Below are 22,343 nucleotides of genomic sequence, written 5' to 3'. Positions count from 1 at the left end.
CTTTGGGAATAGGGTGCCATTTGGGATGCACACCATATCTCAATGGGGATATACAGTATTTCATCTAGCAAAAGTATTGCAGAGATTTCTGTACAGGTCAGGCTCAATATGTAGCCTGACAGAGATGGCAAACAAAATGCCGTCTGAGAGAGGAGACTAGCGTAATCCTTCCTTTATTAAAAGGTACTCATGCTCACCACAATGTTTGCTTACTGACTAAACATATACAGTACAGGCAGCACGCTATCCTTCCCCCCATCTCTGCCCAGTGTAATAATTACACTGTCTCTCTCTCTCTCCCCGTTCTCTCTCTGTCTCTGCTCTCTCTCTGTACCCCCCCCTCTCTCTCTCTCTCTCTCTCTCTCTCTCTCTCTCTCACTCTCTCTCTCTCTCTCTCCCCCTCTCTCTCTCCCCTCTCTCTCTCTCTCTCTCCCCCCTCTCTCTCTTCCCCCCCTCTCTCTCTCTCTCTCTCTCTCTCTCTTCTCCTCCTCTGGTTTATCATCCATCAGTCGAGGGAATCTGGAGAATGTGGCATATGCACATCCCCTCCGGTCAGACAGGAGATTATTCAGTAAGTGATGGTATGACTGGACTGGAGATGGGTTTTGGATAGGAGCCGGGCCCCAATAAATATTTGCCGGTGTTAAATATTTGGTGTTTTCACGGCTTTAATCTTGGGCAAAAGCCCCGCATTTAATTGCAGAGTTAGTAGTTGTAGGAGTTTGAAAATTCAAATAATTTCAACATTTGAAGTTTGACACTTCAGAATACAGTTTATAAACACATACACATTCCTGTATCTGTTACAAAAGGGTGTGGTGCTTTTCTTTTTGGATTGATTCCCCTGTTGGACCCAGAGACTGTGGTTGGACCAAACTTCCTGCCACAAGTGCACCTGGGGTTTAGCTTCCATGTATGTGCTTCATCATAACAACACCTGGGTTTGACCTACATTTGATCTGGTTTTTACCTAGATTTGACCTGGGTTTGACCTACATTTGATCTGGTTTTTACCTAGATTTGACCTGGGTTTGACCTACATTTGATCTGGTTTTTACCTAGATTTGACCTGGGTTTGACCTACATTTGATCTGGTTTTGACCTAGATTTGACCTGGGTTTGACCTACATTTGATCTGGTTTTTACCTAGATTTGACCTGGGTTTGACCTACATTTGATCTGGTTTTGACCTAGATTTGACCTGGGTTTGACCTACATTTGATCTGGTTTTGACCTAGATTTGACCTGGGTTTGACCTACATTTGATCTGGTTTTGACCTAGATTTGACCTGGGTTTGACCTACATTTTGCCTGTATTTCTCCTGTGTCCAAGAATCATTCAAATACATGCAAAACATGAAACAGGGATCGTGCCACAACCCCCTGAACCTGAGTAAAAAACAGATCCAGAGATCCATGGGCAAATTATTCAGAAGTGTCCCTTTCTTTGCCCCATGTACAGTGGCTTGCAAAAGTATTCACCCCCCTTGGCATTTTGTTGCCTTACAACCTGGAATTAAAATGGATTTTTGGGGGGTTTGTATCATTTGATTTACACAACATGCCTACCACTTTGAAGATGCAAAATATGTTTTATTGTGAAACAAACAAGAAATAAGACAAAAAAACAGAAAACTTGAGCGTGCATAACTATTCACCCCCCCAAAGTCAAAACTTTGTAGATCCACCTTTTGCAGCAATTACAGCTGCAAGTTTCTTGGGGTATGTCTCTATAAGCTTGGCACATCTAGCCACTGGGATTTTTGCCCATTCTTCAAGGCAAAACTGCTCCAGCTCCTTCAAGTTGGATGGGTTCCGCTGGTGTACATCAATCTTTAAGTCATACCAAAGATTCTCAATTGGATTGAGGTCTGGGCTTTGACTAGGCCATTAAATTCAAGACATGTAAATGTTTCCCCTTAAACCACTCAAGTGTTGCTTTAGCAGTATGCTTAGGGTCATTGTCCTGCTGGAAGGTGAACCTCCGTCCCAGTCTCAAATCTCTGGAAGACTGAAACAGGTTTCCCTCAAGAATTTCCCTGTATTTAGCGCCATCCTTCATTCCTTCAATTCTGACCAGTTTCCCAGTCCCTGCAGATGAAAAACATCCCCACAGCATGATGCTGCCACAACCATGCTTCACTGGATGGGATGGTGTTCTCGGGGTGATGAGAGGTGTTGGGTTTGTGCCAGATATAGCGTTTTCCTTGATGGCCAAAAAGCTCAATTTTAGTCTCATCTGACCAGAGTACCCTCTTCCATATGTTTGGGGAGTCTCCCACAACGTGTTTGCCTTTTTTTTTTTTAAGCAATGGCTTTTTTCTGGCCACTCTTCCATCAAGCCCAGCTCTGTGGAGTGTACGGCTTAAAGTGGTCCTATGGACAGATACTCCAATTTCCGCTGTGGAGCTTTGCAGCTCCTTCAGGGTTATCTTTGGTCTCTTTGTTGCCTCTCTGATTAATGCCCTCCTTGCCTGGTCCATGAGTTTTGGTGGGCGGCCCTCTCTTGGCAGGTTTGTTGTGGTCCCATATTCTTTCCATTTTTTAATAATGGATTTAATTGTGCTCCGTGGGATGTTATTTTTTTATAACCCAACCCTGATCTGTACAACTTTGTCCGTGACGTGTTTGGAGAGCTCCTTGGTCTTCATGGTGCCGCTTGCTTGGTGGTGCCCCTTGCTTAGTGGACTAGCTAGCGGGTAGCTACTGGTAACTATTAGCAACTGTGGATAGTTGTTTCACGCTTGAGAGTACCTGTAATTACGCCAGCTAGCTGCCTACCATTCAGCTGTTTTTCTAACCTCATTGTCTGAAGCGTTAACGTTAGGTAGTTAGTAGCTACTGTGCTCGAAATGTAGCTAGCTTGTTGCTACCTGGATAGCTAACTAAACAATAGCTGGAACGACCTAGCGAACAGACGCGAACTGGCTGAGTCGATTCAGTGGCTAGTTTGCACTTGGCTAGCTAACAGTAGCTGCTAGGGGTAAGTTATAACCTACATTTGTGTTTTGTTTTTACATACTGGTAACCAGAGTCGTTCAAGGGAATTCGGGACATGGGTGACTAGTTAACGTTAGCTTGGCTCTCTCTGTGTGTTCGTGCCGTGGGAGGAGGGGTTTTTTCGTTGGAAGAAAGCAATGGCTAGCTAGTATGCTAACTATTCTAGCTAACTAACTGGCTGAATAAGTTGACGTCGGACTCGCTCAAGCTGTCGGGACTAACCCAGAAATTTACACAACGTTAGACACGGACACGAATGATCTGCTTGGCGTGTTGACACACTGGTGGTTTGTTGTGGCCGAGTATTGGTGCTAAACCGTGTTGTTGGAGGCTGGCATGCTAGTTGGCTGTGGCATCATAGGATTCGGTGCCCTGGACGGTTTTCACGGAAGAATACTGTACCAAGTTAGCTAGCTGAATAAACTAAGCTAGTCTATTCCTAGAAAACATTGAACCGCTGTAGTTTACAACAATTATAGTTTCTGAGGTGGAAGTTGGGAGAGTTATATTTGGGTGTTTCAGTGTAACGTAGAGGCCCCGCTCTCTCGCTTTCCCAGATGTTTAGTTCATTTCATTCCGATCTCCTTTGCATTATTGTAGCCATTTTCTGTAGACTGTCAACTATGCGTCTGTCTATCCCTGTTCTCTCCTCTCCACACAGGCTATACAAATGCCTCACACAGCATGGCTGCTGCCACTCTAACCTGGTGGTCCCTGCACGCACGACCCACGTGGAGTTCCAGGTCTCCGGCAGCCACTGGAACTGCCGTTCTGCGGCCAACAAGGCAGAGTTCATCTCAGCCTATGCTATCCTCCAGTCCCTCGACTTCTTGGCGCTGACGGAAACATGGATTACCACTGAAAACACTGCTACTCCTACTGCTCTCTCCTCATCTGACCATGTGTTCTCGCATACCCTGAGAGCATCTGGTCAGCGGGGTGGTGGCACAGGAATCCTCATCTCTCCCAAGTGGACATTTTCTATTTTTCCCCTGACCCATCTGTCTATCTCCTCATTTGAATTCCATGCTGTCACAGTCACTAGCCCATTCAAGCTTAACATCCTTATCATTTATCGCCCTCCAGGTTCCCTTGGAGAGTTCATCAATGAGCTTGACGCCTTGATAAGTTCCTTTCCTGAGGATGGCTCACCCCTCACAGTTCTGGGTGACTTTAACCTCCCTACGTCTACCTTTGACTCATTTCTCTCTGCCTCCTTCTTTCCACTCCTCTCCTCTTTTGACCTCACCCTCTCACCATCCCCCCCTACTCACAAGGCAGGCAATACGCTTGACCTCATCTTTACTAGATGCTGTTCTTCTACTAATCTCACTGCAACTCCCCTCCAAGTCTCCGACCACTACTTTGTATCCTTTTCTCTCTCGCTCTCCTCCAACACTACTCACTCTGCCCCTACTCAGATGGTAATGCGCCGTCGCAACCTTCGCTCTCTCTCTCCCGCTACTCTCTCCTCTTCCATCCTATCATCTCTTCCCTCTGCTCAATCCTTCTCCCTCCAATCTCCTGATTCTGCCTCCTCAACCCTCCTCTCCTCCCTTTCTGCATCCTTTGACTCTCTATGTCCCCTATCCTCCCGGCCGGCTCGGTCCTCCCCTCCTGCTCCGTGGCTTGACGACTCATTGCGAGCTCACAGAACAGGGCTCCGGGCAGCCGAGCGGAAATGGAGGAAAACTAGACTCCCTGCGGACCTGGCATCTTTTCACTCCCTCCTCTCTACATTTTCGTCCTCTGTTTCTGCTGCTAAAGCCACTTCCTACCACTCTAAATTCCAAGCATCTGCCTCTAACCCTAGGAAGCTCTTTGCCACCTTCTCCTCCCTGCTGAATCCTCCTCCCCCTCCCCCCTCCTCCCTCTCTGTAGATGACTTCGTCAACCATTTTGAAAAGAAGGTTGATGACATCCGATCCTCGTTTTTTAAGTCAAATGACACTGCTGGTCCTGCTCACACTGCCCTACCCTATGCTTTGACTTCTTTCTCCCCTCTCTCTCCAGATGAAATCTTGCGACTTGTGACGGCCGTCCGCCCAACAACCTGCCCGCTTGACCCTATCCCCTCCTCTCTTCTCCAGACCATTTCCGGAGACTTTCTCCCTTACCTCACCTCGCTCATCAACTCATCCTTGACCGCTGGCTATGTCCCTTCCGTCTTCAAGAGAGCGAGAGTTGCACCCCTTCTCAAAAAACCTACACTCGATCCCTCCGATGTCAACAACTACAGACCAGTATCCCTTCTTTCTTTTCTCTCCAAAACTCTTGATCGTGCCGTCCTTAGCTAACTCTCTTGCTATCTCTCTCAGAATGACCTTCTTGATCCAAACCAGTCAGGTTTCAAGACTGGTCATTCAACTGAGACTGCTCTTCTCTGTGTCACGGAGGCTCTCCGCACTGCTAAAGCTAACTCTCTCTCCTCTGCTCTTGTCCTTCTAGACCTGTCTGCTGCCTTTGATACTGTGAACCATCAGATCCTCCTCTCCACCCTCTCCGAGTTGGGCATCTCCGGCGCGGCTCACTCTTGGATTGCGTCCTACCTGACAGGTCGCTCCTACCAAGTGGCGTGGCGAGAATATGTCTCTGCACCACGTGCTCTCACCACTGGTGTCCCCCAGGGCTCAGTTCTAGGCCCTCTCCTATTCTCGCTATACACCAAGTCACTTGGCTCTGTCATATCCTCACATGGCCTCTCCTATCATTGCTACGCAGACGACACACAACTAATCTTCTCCTTTCCCCCTTCTGATAACCAGGCAGACATATCAGTGTGGATGACGGATCACCACCTCAAGCTGAACCTCGGCAAGACGGAGCTGCTCTTCCTCCCGTGGAAGGACTGCCCGTTCCATGATCTCGCCATCACGGTTGACAACTCTGTTGTGTCCTACTCCCAGAGTGCAAAGAGCCTTGGCGTGACCCTGGACAACACCCTGTCGTTCTCCGCTAACATCAAGGCGGTGACCCGATCCTGTAGGTTCATGCTCTACAACATTCGCAAAGTACGACCCTGCCTTACACAGGAAGCGGCACAGGTCCTAATCCAGGCACTTGTCATCTCCCGTCTGGATTACTGCAACTCGCTGTTGGCTGGGCTCCCTACCTATGCCATTAAACCCCTACAACTCATCCAGAATGCCGCAGTCCGTCTGGTGTTCAACCTTCCCAAGTTCTCTCACGTCACCCCGCTCCTCCGCACACTCCACTGGCTTCCAGTTGAAGCTCGCATCTGCTACAAGACCATGGTGCTTGCCTACTGAGCTGTGAGGGGAACGGCACCTCCGTACCTTCAGGCTCTGATCAGTCCCTACACCCAAACGAGGGCATTGCGTTCATCCACCTCTGGCCTGCTGGCCCCCCTACCTCTGCGGAAGCTCAGTTCCCGCTCAGCCCAGTCAAAACTGTTTGCTGCTCTGGCACCCCAATGGTGGAACAAGCTCCCTCACGACGCCAGGACAGCGGAGTCACTCACCACCTTCCGGAGACACTTGAAACCCCACCTCTTTAAGGAATACCTGGGATAGGATAAAGTAATCCTTCTACCCCCCTTACCCCACCCAGAGTGACTTACAAAACATATTGTAAAGTGGTTATCCCACTGGCTATAAGGTGAATGCACCAATTTGTAAGTCGCTCTGGATAAGAGTGTCTGCTAAATGACATAAATGTAAATGTAGTTGCAGACTCTGGGGCCTTTCAGAACAGGTGTACATATACTGAGATCATGTGACAGATCATGTGAACCTTAGATTGCACACAGGTGTACTTTATTTAACTAATTATGTGACTTCTGAAGGTAATTGGTTGCACCAGATCTTATTTAGGAGCTTCATAGCGAAGGGGGTGAATACATACCACCACTTTTCCATTATTATTATTTTTGAATTTTTTAAAAAAAAGTTATTTTTTTAATTTCACTTCACCAATTTGGACTATTTTGTGTATGTCCATTACATGAAATCCAAATAAAAAAATCCATTTAAATTACAGGTTGTAATGCAACAAAATAGGAAAAACGCCAAGGGGGATGAATACTTTTGCAAGGCACTGTTTCCCAGTGTGCCCAGTGTGACAGTAGGAACAAACCAACCCTGTCCAATTTCCTGGACTCTTCCTAATACGGGCGTCAATTAGTGGACGAGTGCTGCTGTAGCCGCAGCTTTGCAGCCTGCGAACCGGGCTGCCGCGGGCAGCACAATGCATTAGCCCACGATGAGCTGTCAAAAAGGATTATTTCAGCTACGCCAGTCAGCGAAGGGGGTGGGTGCTGCTCTACTGCACTAAACCAGAGGAGGAGAGAAAGTGGGGGGGAGAGACACAGAGAGAAAGAGAGAGACACACACAGAGAGAGAGAGAGAGACACACACACACAAAGAGAGAGAGAGACACAGAGAGAGAGAGAGAGACACACACACAGAGAGAGAGAGAGAGAGAGAGAGAGAGAGAGAACAAAGAGAGAGAGAGACAAAGAGAGAGAGAGGGCGAGACACACACACAGAGAGAGAGAGAGAGAGAGAGAGAGAGAGAGAGAGAGAGAAAGAAAGAGAGAGAGAGAGAGAGAAATAGGCTACCCAGAGAGAGGAGAGTGTGAAGAAGAGAAGTGGCATTTTAATTCACACAAGAAGTTGGATTTTTCTGGAAGAGCACCGTGCGATGTTGGAACACTCGTCGGAGCTAGCCCTGGTGCAGAGCTTGTACGTCAACAGCATGCGCTGTCCTCCCTCTGCCTCCGCCACTGGTGTCCCCGTCAGGAATGAGGATCTAGGATCTCTGAGGTACGTCCGTCGGTTTGGTTGAATGTTGGGTTGGCCCCTAGTTCATTCAGAATGAATCAGATCTAAGCTGGCTGGCTTTTGTTGTGGTTGTGGTTGGGGCTATAGTCAGTGTTTGTAATGCTTCTTTGTTCCTGTGGTGCTGGATAATGGCTATTGTTATTGGATGGATTCATTGTTTCCAGTTAAACTACTCATTCCCATTCCGTGGTGGGTTAGGGTAGATTTGTGATGTGTATGTTTTTCACTGAAAGAAACAGAGACCCAATCTAACTTGTGATCTGGGGGGGGAATCTCCCCCCTGCCGATAATCCACCTCCCTCCGTCATAGTTACGAAACAGACAGACCTGATCAGGACATGCCTATTAATCCTATTGATTGAAGTTATCATCAAATCAATTGTGAAGAAACACATGTAGGCCCTACATTCTATTATCTGATTCAAAACCAAAGAATTGTGGATTCAATACTAATCTATTAACGTCATCTAAATAAAATAACGTCCCTTCGAAGGTCAACAGTCACCCAGAAATGAAAAGAAATGGATTGGAGAGAAGAATAGGAGTGACTCTCGCTCACAAAGAAATGGGGCTCAGTCAGTCAGTCTGTCAGTCTGTCAGTCTGTCTGTCTGTCTGTCAGTCAGTCAGTCAGTCAGTCAGTCAGTCAGTCAGTCAGTCAGTCAGTCAGTCAGTCAGTCAGTCAGTCTGCGCGTCCTTCAGTCGTGTCAGTCAGTCGTCGCCGCCAGTCAGTCAGTCAGTCAGTCAGTCAGTCAGTCAGTCAGTCAGTCAGTCAGTCAGTCAGTCAGTCAGTCAGTCAGTCAGTCAGTCAGTCAGTCAGTCAGTCAGTCTGTCAGTGACACAAACAGAATTCTACCTCTGAAAATGACAGAGAGGCCACTGGAAAGTACAGGGCAGTACTGAGAACAAGTTCCTCCATCCTGTCTCTAATGCCTCAAGTCAAAATCACCATAAGCTCTGTGCTATCTCCTGCAGGGCACAGGATAATTTACATTAGCCAATAAGGAATTTGCATAAGCCAGTACCACCAGCACAACAACCTAACTCAAGCTACTCTGATAAGGTTAGTGTTAACCAACGTTAGAGCCAGGCTACGACTCAGTGCATTTCTTTTCAGATTAGAACATTGAGTCATACTCATATACTCTCCTTCTCCATTTTGAGAGCGCCAGCTTCAGTTGGTCGCCATTCTGCAAATGCTTTCAGAGCTAAGAGAAAATATGTCTGTCAGGCAGGCCGGCAGGCAGGCAGGCAGCAAGTTCATGGCGACATATACAAACAGACGTGACGTAACCCATTTGGGTCGCTCTGTGCATTTGGCCTATTTTTACTTGACCCGCTCCACCATTGGTTTAGAAGAGGTGCAAATCAAATGCTGGATGAATTGATTCGTAGGGGCTAGGGATAGTCCGGATAGTCCCACATTACAGAGGAATACAATAGAAGAGATAGATGTAAACAGGGAAGGCATGGTATGTGTAGGGATTACAATAGGATTATCATAGTAATCATTTGCCAGATTAAACATGGGAGGCTAGCACTGAAAGAGGCGTCAACATACTTCCATTGCAACAATAAAACAGTATTTATTTTAATATCTCTGCACAATATGTTCTCTTTACTTTCTTCCATAAATAGATGTGTGATTTAGTGTACAATGGGAAGCCATGCCCATAATGTAGCCTACTGTAGGCTACCCAGCTAACCTCCCATGCCAGACTTGACTATATTTAATACATTTTAGTCATTTAGCAGACACTCTTATCCAGAGTGACTTACAGGAGCAATTAGGGTTGAGTGCCTTGATCAAGGGCACATCGACAGATTTTTCACCTAGTCGGCTCAGGGATTCGAAGCAGCAACCTTTCGGTTACTGGCTCAACGCTCTTAACCGCTAGGCTACCTGCTACTATGCAATATTCAGACTAACTCTTCGGATTCCACGAGACTACTGTTGAAATGTATCTTATTTTCTTAATGAGATTTTCGGAGATCTAATATTATTAGTCACAATTATCTGTGTCCAGTATGAAGGAAGTTAGAGGTAGTTTCACGAGCCAATGCTAACTAGTGTTAGCGCAATGACTGGAAGTCTATGGGTTTCTGCTAGCATGTAGATACCCATAGACTTCCAGTCATTGCGCTAACGCTAGTTAGCATTGGCTCGCGAAACTACCTCTAACTTCCTTCATACTGAACACAGAGACATAAAATGGTATCCATGAGTTCATCTGACTCTGGGGAAGTAGAAAAATGGCCTCATTACCAAAATCCCAAAGTATCCCTTTAAGGAAGTCTCTAAGTTTTGCTTGCCTGAGTTAGAATACCTCATGATAAGCTGCAGACAATACTATTTACCAAGAGATTTACAGTGGCTTGCGAAAGTATTCACCCCCCTTGGCATTTTTCCTATTTTGTTGCCTTACAACCTGGAATTTAAATGGATTTTTGGGGGGGTTTGTATCATTTCATTTATACAACATGCCTACCACTTTGAAGATGCAAAATAATTTTTATTGTGAAACAAACAAGAAATAAGACAAAAAAACAGAAAACTTGAGGGTGCATAACTATTCACCCCCCCCCAAAGTCAATACTTTGTAGAGCCACCTCTACAAATTACAGCTGCAAGTCTCTTGGGGTATGTCTCTATAAACTTGGCACATCTAGCTACTGGGATTTTTGCCCATTCTTCAAGGCAAAACTTTTCCAGCTCCTTCAAGTTGGATGGGTTCCGCTGGTGTACAGCAATCTTTAAGTCATACCACAGATTCTCAATTGGATTGAGGTCTAGGCTTTGACTAGGCCATTCCAAGACATTTAAACCACTTGAGTGTTGCTTTAGCAGTATGCTTAGGGTCATTTTCCTGCAGGAAGGTGAACCTCCGTCCCAGTCTCAAATCTCTGGAAGACTGAAACAGATTTCCCTCAACAATTTCCCTGTATTTAGCGCCATCCATCATTCCTTCAATTCTGACCAGTTTCCCAGTCCCTGCCGATGAAAAACATGATTAATGCCCTCCTTGCCTGGTCTGTGAGTTTTGGTGGGCGGCCTTCTCTTGGCAGGTTTGTTGTGGTGCCATATTCTTTCAATTTTTTAATAATGGATTTAATGGTGCTCAGTGGGATGTTCAAAGTTTCAGATCTTTTTTTATAACCCAACCCTGATCTGTACTTCTCCACAACTTTGTCCCTGACCTGTTTGGAGAGCTCCTTGGTCTTCATGGTGCCGCTTGCTTGGTGGTGCCCCTTGCTTAGTGGTGTTGCAGACTCTGGGGCCTTTCAAAACAGGTGTATATATACTGAGATCATGTGACACTTAGATTGCACACAGGTGGACTTTATTTAACTAATTATGTGACTTCTGAAGGTAATTGGTTGCACCAGATCTTATTTAGGGGTTTCATAGCAAAGGGGGTGAATAGATATGCACGCACCACTTTTCCGTTATTTATTTATTAGAATTTTTTGAAACAAGTTATTTTTTTCATTTCACTTCACCAATTTGGGCTATTTTGTCAATTACATGAGATCCAAATAAAAATCCATTTAAATTACAGGTTGTATTGCAACAAAATAGGAAAAACGCCAAGGGGGATGAATACTTTTGCAAGGCACTGTATCTATATTTTTCACAGCAGTCTATTTACCACCACAAACCGATGCTGACACTAAGACCGCACTCAACAAGCTGTAAAGGGCCACAAGCAAACAAGAAAATGCACATCCAGAGTCGGCGCTCCTAGTGGCCGGTGATTTTAATGCAGGGAAACTGAAATCCGTCTTACCTAACTTTTACCAGCATGTCACCTGTGCAATTAGAGGCGAAAAAACTCTAGATCACCTTTACTCCACACACAGAAACACATACAAAGCTCTCCCTCGCCCTCCATTTAGGAAATCTGACCATAACTCTATCCTCCTGATTCCTGCTTACAAGCAAAAACTCAAACAGGAAGTACCAGTGATGCGTTCAATACGGAAGTGGTCCAATGAAGCAGATGCTAAACTACAAGACTGGAATATGTTCCGAGATTCATCCGATAACATTAAGGAGTTTACCACATCAGTCACCGGCTTCATTAATAACTACAGTGGGGAAAAAAAGTATTTAGTCAGCCACCAATTGTGCAAGTTCTCCCACTTAAAAAGATGAGAGAGGCCTGTAATGTTCATCATAGGTACACGTCAACTATGACAGACAAATTGAGAATTTTTTTCCCAGAAAATCACATTGTAGGATTTTTAATGAATTGATTTGCAAATTATGGTGGAAAATAAGTATTTGGTCACCTACAAACAAGCAAGATTTCTGGCTCTCACAGACCTGTAACTTCTTCTTTAAGATGCTCCTCTGTCCTCCACTCGTTACCTGTATTAATGGCACCTGTTTGAACTTGTTATCAGTATAAAAGACACCTGTCCACAACCTCAAACAGTCACACTCCAAACTCCACTATGGCCAAGACCAAAGAGCTGTCAAAGGACACCAGAAACAAAATTGTAGACCTGCACCAGGCTGGGAAGACTGAATCTGCAATAGGTAAGCAGCTTGGTTTGAAGAAATCAACTGTGGGAGCAATTATTAGGAAATGGAAGACATACAAGACCACTGATCATCTCCCTCAATCTGGGGCTCCACGCAAGATCTCACCCCGTGGGAGTCAAAATGATCACAAGAACGGTGAGCAAAAATCCCAGAACCACACGGGGGGACCTAGTGAATGACCTGCAGAGAGCTGGGACCAAAGTAACAAAGCCTACCATCAGTAACACACTACGCCGCCAGGGACTCAAATCCTGCAGTGCCAGACGTGTCCCCCTGCTTAAGCCAGTACATGTCCAGGCCCGTCTGAAGTTTGCTAGAGTGCATTTGGATGATCCAGAAGAGGATTGGGAGAATGTCATATGGTCAGATGAAACCAAAATAGAACTTTTTGGTAAAAACTCAACTCGTCGTGTTTGGAGGACAAAGAATGCTGAGTTGCATCCAAAGAACACCATACCTACTGTGACGCATGGGGGTGGAAACATCATGCTTTGGGGCTGTTTTTCTGCAAAGGGACCAGGACGACTGATCCGTGTAAAGGAAAGAATGAATGGGGCCATGTATCGTGAGATTTTGAGTGAAAACCTCCTTCCATCAGCAAGGGCATTGAAGATGAAACGTGGCTGGGTCTTTCCAGCATGACAATGATCCCAAACACACCGCCCGGGCAATGAAGGAGTGGCTTCGTAGAAGCATTTCAAGGTCCTGGAGTGGCCTAGCCAGTCTCCAGATCTCAACCCCATAGAAAATCTTTGGAGGGAGTTGAAAGTCCGTGTTGCCCAGCGACAGCCCCAAAACATCACTGCTCTAGAGGAGATCTGCATGGAGGAATGGGCCAAAATACCAGCAACAGTGTGTGAAAACCTTGTGAAGACTTACAGAAAACGTTTGACCTGTGTCATTGCCAACAAAGGGTATATAACAAAGTATTGAGAAACTTTTGTTATTGACCAAATACTTATTTTCCACCATAATTTGCAAATAAATTCATTAAAAATCCTACAATGTGATTTTCTGGAGGAAAAAATTCTCATTTTGTCTGTCATAGTTGACGTGTACCTATGATGAAAATTACAGGCCTCTCTCATCTTTTTAAGTGGGAGAACTTGCACAATTGGTGGCTGACTAAATACTTTTTTCCCCCACTGTACATCGATGACGTTGTTCCCACAGTGACCATATGTACGTACATATCCCAACCAGAAGCTATGGTTTACAGGCAACATCCGCACTGAGTTAAAGGCTAGACCTGCAGCTTTCAAGGTGCGGGACACTAATCTGGACGCTTATAAGAAATCCCGCTATGACCTCCGATGAGCCAACCAACAGTCAAAACAGGACTAAGATCGAATCCTACTACGCCGGCTCTGACGCTCATCGGATGTGGTAGGGCTTGCAAACTATCATGGATTACAAAGGGAAACACAGCCGTGAGCTGCCCAATGAAGCGAGCCTACCAGACGAGCTAAATTCCTTCTATGCACGCTTCGAGGCAAGCAACACTGAACCATGCATGAGAGTACCAGCTGTTCCGGATGACAGTGTGATCTCGCTCTCCTTAGCCAATGTGAGTAAGACCTTTAAACATTCACAAGGCCACAGGGCCAGACGGATTACCAGGACAAGCGCTGACCAGCTGGCAAGTGTCTTCACTGACATTTCAACCTTTCCCTGACCCAGTCTGTAATACCTACATGTTTCAAGCAGACCACCATAGTCCCTGTGCCCAAGAACGCCAAGGTAACCTGTCTAAATGACTATCACCCTATAGCACTCACATCTGTGCTTTGAAAGGCTGGTTATGGCTCACATCAGCAACATCATCCCGTACACCCTGGACCCACTCCAATTTGAATACTGCCCTAACAGATCCACAGATGACGCGATCTCTATTGCACTCCACACTGCCGTCTCCCACCAGGACAAGAGGAACACCTACGTGAGAATGCTGTTCATTGACTACAGCTCAGCGTTCAACACCATAGTGCCCTCCAAGCTCATCACTAAGCTCAGGACCCTGAGACTGAACACCTCCCTCTGCAGTTGGATCCTGGACTTCCTGGTGGGCCGCCACAATGTGGTGAGGGTAGGCAACAAAACATCCGCCACACTGACCCTCAACATTGGGGGGCCCCTAAGGGGGCACGACAACAACTCTTCCCCCTCAGAAGGCTGAAAACATTCAGCAAGGGCCCTCAGATCCTCAAAATGTTCTACAGCTGCGCCATTGAAAGCATCTTGACTAGTTGCATCACCGCTTGGTATGGCAATTGTTTGGCATCCAACTGCAATGTGCTACAGAGGGTAGTGCGTACGGTCCAGTACATCACTGGGGCCAAGCTCCCTGCCATCCAGGACCTCTATACCAGGCGGTGTCAGAGGAAGGCACAAAAACTTTTCAAAGACTCCAGCCACCCAAGTCATAGACCGTTCTCGCACGGCAAGCGGTACAGATGCACCAAGTCTGGAACCAACAGGACCCTGAACAGCTTCTACCCAAAGCCATAACTCTGCTAAATAGTTAAATAGTTACTGTTATTTCACTGTTAGTTTATGAAGCATGTGACAAATACAATTTTATTAGATTTATTTGATAATGGCTGATAGACTGTGTATGTGCCTGTCTGAATGTAACGTATATGGTACAATAGGTCACATAGTCATATGTATGTAGGCGATGCATAGCTCTTTTAAACTCACTGTTTAACATACGGCCCAGTACATCACTGGGGCCAAGCTTCCTGCCATCCAGGACCTCTATACCAGGCGGTGTCAGAGGAAGGCCCTAAATATGGTCAAAGACTCTAGCCACCCTAGTCATAGACTGTTCTCTCTGCTACTGCACGGCAAGCGGTACCGGAGCGCCAAGTCTAGGTCCAAAAGGCTTCTTAACAGCTTCTACCCCCAAGCCATAAGACTCCTGAACAGCTAATCATGGCTACCTGGACTATTTGCATTGCCCCCCCCTCCCCTCTTTTACGCTGCTGCTACTCTGTTTATTATCTATGCATAGTCACTTTAACTCTACCCACATGTACATATTACCTCAATTACCTCGACTAACCGGTGCTCCCGCACATTGACTCTGTACCGGTACCCCCTGTATATAGCCTCCCTACTGTTATTTCATTTTACTGCTGCTCTTTAATTATTTGCTATTTTTATTTTTTACTTATCCAGTTTTTACTTAACACTTGTTTTCTTTTCTTAAAACTGCATTGTTGGTTAAGGGCTTGTAAGTAAGCATTTCACTGTGAGGTGAAATGTAACATTTGTAACATTTTATTTTATTTTATTTGAAACACAATCTGCAGTGTAGTCTGCCTTGAAAATTGCTATGGATACAGGATTAACTGGGATTTCAAAAATGGGATATTCCTTATCAGTGCGACTGAGTCACTCCCAATATTATTTTGGGGGGTTGTGAATGTGCAGCTGCTGCGAGCGTTATAATGAACAATTCCTGTCCAGTTGATTAGGCTACCAGATTCTCTCTGCTCCGAGTTGTATTCATTAGGGCACAACATACCAAAACATTTTGCAACAGCAAACCAAAGCGAGTGTTTCTTATTAGACAAGTTCAGGTAGCCCCCCCCCTCTGTGATTTAGTCTGTTTTCTTCCGTTTGGTGCCTAATGAATACACCCCTGCTCTGCTCTGTTCTGCTCTGGTACAACCAGTACATGACAACCGTGGTCTCAGCCCCCCTCGGAGTGGGTTTAATATGGGAAGACCTCGCCCGGCAAGTCCAGTTCAACAAAGAAAGACAGGCTCCTCCCCCCAGGAAAACACCAGCAAAATCACAAAAGGGGAACATGAACTGTGACCTCTATAGAAGCAAAGAGTGCATCCTAAATGCTACCCTATTCCCTATGTAGTGCACTTATTTTGACCAGGGCCCCTACTATGTAGGGAATAGGGTGCCATTTGGGATGCATCCAAAGACTCAGGATGCCTGGGGAAAAAAACTGGATTGTAATGATCGTAATCTCTGGGTTTTCTTCCTGGCGTATAGTCACAAAGAGTCTCAGAGTAGAAGTGCAGTGCTGATCAGTTTTGCCTTTTATATCATAATGAATATGATTATATGGACAGGGGGGGACCTGATCCTAGATCAGCACTACTACTCTGAATACTGGCCCAGGAAAGGACTGGACTCGGAGTCGAGTGGCTCAACCTAAAATCTGGAGTAAATCATTAGAATTATTGGAGAGAGGATTATAGAACGGGGATTTCCTATTACTACTTGATTGGTTCAGTAATAGCCAAGTGCTTGGGCTAAGGACTCAGGGAATGGGTTTGCCATTTAGTCTATAATTTTCCTTTCTCTGATAATCTCTAACCTCTCTCACAAATGTTATTGTGTCTGTAGTCAAGGTTCAAGGAAGTGGTTTGGGTTGCTGTATAATTTTCCTTTCTCTGATAATCTCTTACAAAATGTCAATTTCTTTCTGCTATCGTCTGTCTTGGGTCTGTACTAGTCTAGCCAGGGAATGTGGGGGTATTCATGTCATTGGATCAACACCTGCCATATTTCCCAAACACATCATTTAGGTTAGATTGAGAGCCATGGTTGGAGTCAAGAGATTAGTGTAGCCTAATTCAAATAGACTGACAAAAAATAGTTAAACACATTGTGGATTCTGTGGAAGTGTAAACCAAGATGACCGGACAAGGCTCCTGAGTGGGGCAGTGGTCTAAGGCACTGCATCGCAGTGCTAACTGTGCCACTAGAGATCCTGGTTCGAATCCAGGCTCTGTTGCAGCCGGCCGCGCACAAGTCGTCCAGGGTAGGGGAGGAAATGGGAATGGCCGGCAGGGATGTAGCTCAGTTGATAGAGCATGGCGTTTGCAACACCAGGGTTGTGGGTTCGATTCCCACGGGGGGCCAGTATAAAAATAAAATATGTATTCACTAACTGTAAGTCGCTCTGGATAAGAGCGTCTGCTAAATGACGTAAATGTAAGGCAAAAAATGTTTTACATACTTGACATGGAATGGAAGTAGCCACGCCTCTCCTCTCGCTTTCCCTATCTGCAGTCGATTTGACAGTGAGGGGATTCGATTAATCTGGTCCGGGTAGACGTGTTTTGCACCGGATGAAAATTGATTGCATTCGTTTTGGAACTGGGCTGCCTCCCGGGCGTGAGCCAGGTGCGCAGTTCAAAGTCCATGTCGAAGTCGGCTCAAAACAAAAGTGACGTATTAAGCACGTGGAGTAATGAGTAGGTTTCTTTGTTTTCACATGCAAAAGTAATTACTTTTGATAAAAACTGATTATCTGCCTTCCCAATAAAACTATTTAGAAAATTTGAACATATTTTATGGTAAAGAGATGTATGTTTCTGTTACTGTTCGATTTGAGAATGGCGCTCCTCCCTCGCCGCTTTTGCCCGTTCACGTCATGGCCATAGCCCGGTGCCCCGCGGTTCAACATAATCGAATCCGCCCAGTTGCTCGCCTGTAGTTTATTTCAATTGGGGATTGGAGGAGAAATTAGCTGGGGGATGCAGAAGACGAATGTCAACCGACTTTGATGGTTAGTATTCGCATGCTGCTGCTCTAAGTAGAAGGCTAGAATAAACCCCCCTCCCTGCACCTGTCCCGCTGCGTCTCGTGGTCGCGCAGGAGTTGAATCTCGAGGCGATTTCACTCACTTTCATTGTTGACTACAGCGTGGTGGCTTGTGGTTGTAGCTCGTGAATATGACTTCGACATACAGCGGTCTGGATTTTCATCCGGATAGGATGGTAGAAAGCCGGTTGATGATGAGCTCGGAAGATACAATGTAAGTAACTGCTTGTTATTAGATTCTAATAACCGACATTTAAATAAATAATTCATTGCATATAAACTAACGTCCACAAAGTTGCATTCAACGCACTGATAATTTACGGACATGTCTGAGTAGCATAGCAAGTTAAATGGATGGGTGGGTAGCTAGCTAGCTAGTTAGCTGAAAATGTGTTTACTTCTTGGCTAAGGAAATGCTAGTGAAGTGACATGTGCTTCCGGAGTTAACATGTTCCAGACAGTATCGGACTAGGTAGTCGTCATTCTAAAGTTTATTCAACATAGCCAGTTAGAAAGGATTGCTTGTGTGTTTCGGTGTCTTTACTGTGAGAGCCGAGGAAAAACCAGCACACGCGGCAGCCGCCCTTTTTTTTTTTATGCTGCTTGAGCGGAACGAGAGGAACAGAGAGGGCAGCAACGGAGTCTTCTGTTCTGTAACAGGTAGGCCATGATAGAAAATGGCTAAATAAAAAGACGAAATTCTACCCCATTGCAACGCTTTTGATATCAAGTCGATGTATTGCATAAGTCGCTATAATGTAACGTTATGTTTCTTTTTTCACGAGATACAGTTCGTGCATTTGTACTCGATGTTTCACGAGGGGCAGGCAACTGGCTACGTTTCTTTGTAGCGAGTAGTTCCCCGTTAGCAATCGATTTCCCGTAATGGAGGTTCGTGTAGGGTGGCTTGCAGAACACACGTGGTACGTTCTTGAGCAATTTAATGGACATCTTGTGACCGCCGAAATAGAGTGTTAGGAAAGGAAGCCAGTCAACAACACAAATACATGTTGTTTTAGAAATGGCCGGAGGCTAATTCGGCTTACCATGACTGGATTCCAACTCTCAACCATAGAAAGGGTATACAGCTCAAGGCTGTGTGTTGCTCAGGGAGAGTTCACTCTGAAACCCCCCTACCCTAGTTAGCTCTAGAAATGGGCTTGGCCCTGTAACGTTCCAGAAACAACTAAAACATAGCCTATTTAGCTACAAATCTAGCTGCATACTTAAACATGTTTACAGCAACCCCCTTACCCTGATATTGATTATTAAATGGGCTGATCAATGGATTTGCAGTAAAACATGGTGAATGACAAATAGCCTATGATTTCCTGCTAGATGAGAACACAATGGAAGCATTAAGCAAGAGAGGGATCCATTTTATTTTTTTGTATCTGCAACAAATAGGTTTGTCATAGGAACTCTGTCGATCCCTAACCTGTCCAGCACACCACTGTTGTTGGATGATGGATTTATTAATGATGTTACTGTGATCCCCTCCAATCACTCACTACACCTCTCAGCTGAGGTCAACATCATACAGCAAGTATCCTGTAGTAACTACATGCACTTGAAATGAGACACACAAACTGAAAAAAAGAAAAGGTTAACTCAACAAGGGATGATTTAAGTGAGTGAAAAGGTAATCATGGCTGTCTGGCACTTGAATTATTGTGGGTCTAAAGCCTAGCTGTGGTCCGGGACTGGAGCAATTAAATAATGGAATCCTATCTTTTGGTGTTGGACACACACGGCTGATGCAATCTAAACCCAACTCATCTGTGTGTGTGTGTGTTCTGTGATTTGATTGAGCCTCTGATAAAGGACAGTGAGATGGTGAATATCTGGGCTTAAGTGTGATCCATTGGCAGCGAACACTGACATGGGGAGCATCCCAAATGGCACCATTTTCCCTATATAGTGCACTACTTTTACCCTATGGGCCCTGGTCAAAAGTAGTGCACTATATAGGGAATAAGGTGCCATTTGGAATGCAAACAGTGTGTTATCTGGGCTAATCTAGATTTGATGATGCCGTGATCCCATTGTTGTGGACTGACAGATTAAATAGTAAATAGACGGCTAGGAAAAATATACAAACTCTCTTGGTATATAGTATGGTCTACATCTTGTCATGAGGTATTAAACTCAGGCGAGCAGAACCTTGAGACTTCCTTAATATTAGAGAAAGAGCACCAGCTGTTAACAGACACACACCCCTGCCCCCTTTCCTGACGCTGTCATACGGTCTTGAAGATGCATAAAAAAACAGCTAGATGTATATTGTCCTTGTTCAGCCACGACTCTGAGGAAAATAGGATGTTACAGTTCTTCAGGTCCCGTTGATAGGATAGTCTCGAATGGAGGGTAGAGGCAGTCCGTCGGCCTCTCCTTAAGCAGACTCTTCAGAGTCTCTGGAATTGGGGCCTGGTCCGGGGTGAGCTGTATGTCCTGCTCCGCCAACACGTTAAAGTAGAAATCTTCATCCAAATCAAGGTTAGCGGTCTCTGTTCTGATGTCCAGGAGTTTTTTTTTTCCGGTCATAGGAAACTACGGCGGAAACATTATGCACAAAAAAGTTTATCGCCACAAATAAACACACAAAATAGCAGAATTGGTCAGGAGCCCGTAAAACGGCAGCCATCCATTGCAGATCCATTCTATACCATACCAAAAACGCCAAAGGAACCTGTTTAAATGACTCGCGCCTCTCCCACCTGGACAAGAGGAACACCTATGTGAGAATGCTGCAACTGGACTTCCTGACGGGCTGCCCCCAGGTGTTGAGGGAAGGCAACAACACATCCGCCACGCTGACCCTCAACACGGGGGCCCCTCAGGGGTGCGTGGTTAGTTCCCTCCTGTACTCCCTGGTCACCCACGGCATGACTCCAACGTCATCATTAAGTTTGCCGACGACACGACGGTGGTAGGCCTGATCACCGACGACGATGAGACAGCCTATAGGGAGGAGGTCCGAGACCTGACAGTGTGGTGCCAGGACAACAACCTCTCCCTCAACTTCAGCAAGACAATGGAGCTGAACACAAGCATGCCCCCATTCACATCAACGGGGCTGTAGTGGAGCGGGTCCACATCACTAAGGATCTATCATGGTCCACACATACCAACACTGTTGTGAAGAGGGTACGACAACGCCTCTGCCCCCTCAGGAGGCTGAAAAGTTTTGGCATGGGCCCTCAGTTCTTCACATTTCTACAGCTGCACCATTGAGAGCATCTTGACTGACTGCCTGGTATGGCAACTGCTTGGCATCCGACCGAAAGGCGCTACAGAAGCCCAGTACATCACTAGGGCCGAGCTCCCTGCTATCCAGGACGTCTATACCAGGCGGTGTAAGAGGAAGGCCCTAATAATTGTCAGACTCCAGTAGGGCTGACCCAATTTAGTCGACTTGTCGATTTGTTTGGTCGATAGGCTGTTGGTTGACAGAGATTTTTTTGTCCAGCAGTTGCAAAACTTAAATTTTTTAACACCTCTTGATCGAGGCCTGTCTCAGTGGCCTAATCCATTGTGGAGGCACACCAGTATCACCAGTAGTACATTTACTGTTAATTCCCATAATTTCTAATCTTCAATTTATTTGGTTACTGTAATTTCTGTTAATGCATTCAAAATATTATGATTATGATTGTTAGTCTTTTACAGTTCTCATTGTAGGAGTGGACACTTTGTTTGCAGAGCGCACAACCTAGGCTACACTTGTGAGAAACAAATTTGGTTTATTTCATTCCATTTACGAGTTGTCAATTTACTCATTGTGTTTTGTTTGGAGCACGCCTGTCAATGTTGAGTAAGGATGTGCACCTGATTATGCGTAGAAGTAGGCTACCTGGCCTGGATGGAAATGCAGGCTTATAAATGTGCCCGTTTAGGGATCTGATAGTATTTCTGATTGGCTTAACTTACCACCACTAATGAGCTGTGTAGCATCTCAAAGTAATTTTTTTCTTCACCTCATACAGCAAGTAAATTAAGTGTTTTTACATCCAAACTATACGATGTTGCAAGTTTTAGTGCACGCTTCTGGTAGGACCAAGTTGATTGTATCAACAATGTTTAAAGTTCCTTGCAGACAGGCCATGAGTAGCCAGTGTGATTTATTTTTATCAGGATATTTTCTAGCTGCAGTGTTTTTATTTGTTGACTTTATGTAGGCTATTTTTACATGTTTGGTGATGGCAATAGAACTTACTTTTAGATAGTTGAAACTCATAACTGGCACGCAGATTGGTAGAAATGGTGAGATCAAAAGGAGAAGGTTGCGGACCCCTGGTGTAGCCTATTACCGGCAACTTCGTGAGCGTAATAGCAGAATCTGCTAAGGCCAGCAGCAGCGGGAGGAGGTTCAGGAACAGGTTATTTTCATCTGGTTTGGCTGTCTTGATCTCTAGCTCCC

The 22,343-nt window shown here is 45.5% G+C and overlaps 1 protein-coding gene across 10 annotated transcripts in view; it reads left to right on the top strand.

Moving 5' to 3' along the window:
• The first annotated feature begins 7,554 nt into the window (after positions 1-7,554).
• The window catches only part of LOC121531608 (CUGBP Elav-like family member 2), a 53,542-nt gene continuing 38,753 nt past the window's right edge, over positions 7,555-22,343 (top strand). For 7 of the 10 annotated variants that reach the window (XM_041836911.2, XM_041836905.2, XM_041836909.2 and 4 more), the window contains exon 1: positions 7,555-7,784. In XM_041836911.2, coding sequence (XP_041692845.1) covers positions 7,663-7,784 — 122 coding nt within the window. In that variant the 5' untranslated portion in view covers positions 7,555-7,662. The other 3 variants (XM_041836914.2, XM_041836910.2, XM_041836913.2) reach the window with 3 other exon arrangements.

This window comes from Coregonus clupeaformis, chromosome 19 (assembly GCF_020615455.1).
Source record: "Coregonus clupeaformis isolate EN_2021a chromosome 19, ASM2061545v1, whole genome shotgun sequence".
Lineage (NCBI taxonomy): Eukaryota > Metazoa > Chordata > Actinopteri > Salmoniformes > Salmonidae > Coregonus > Coregonus clupeaformis.
This window is presented reverse-complemented; position numbering and strand designations above follow the sequence as displayed.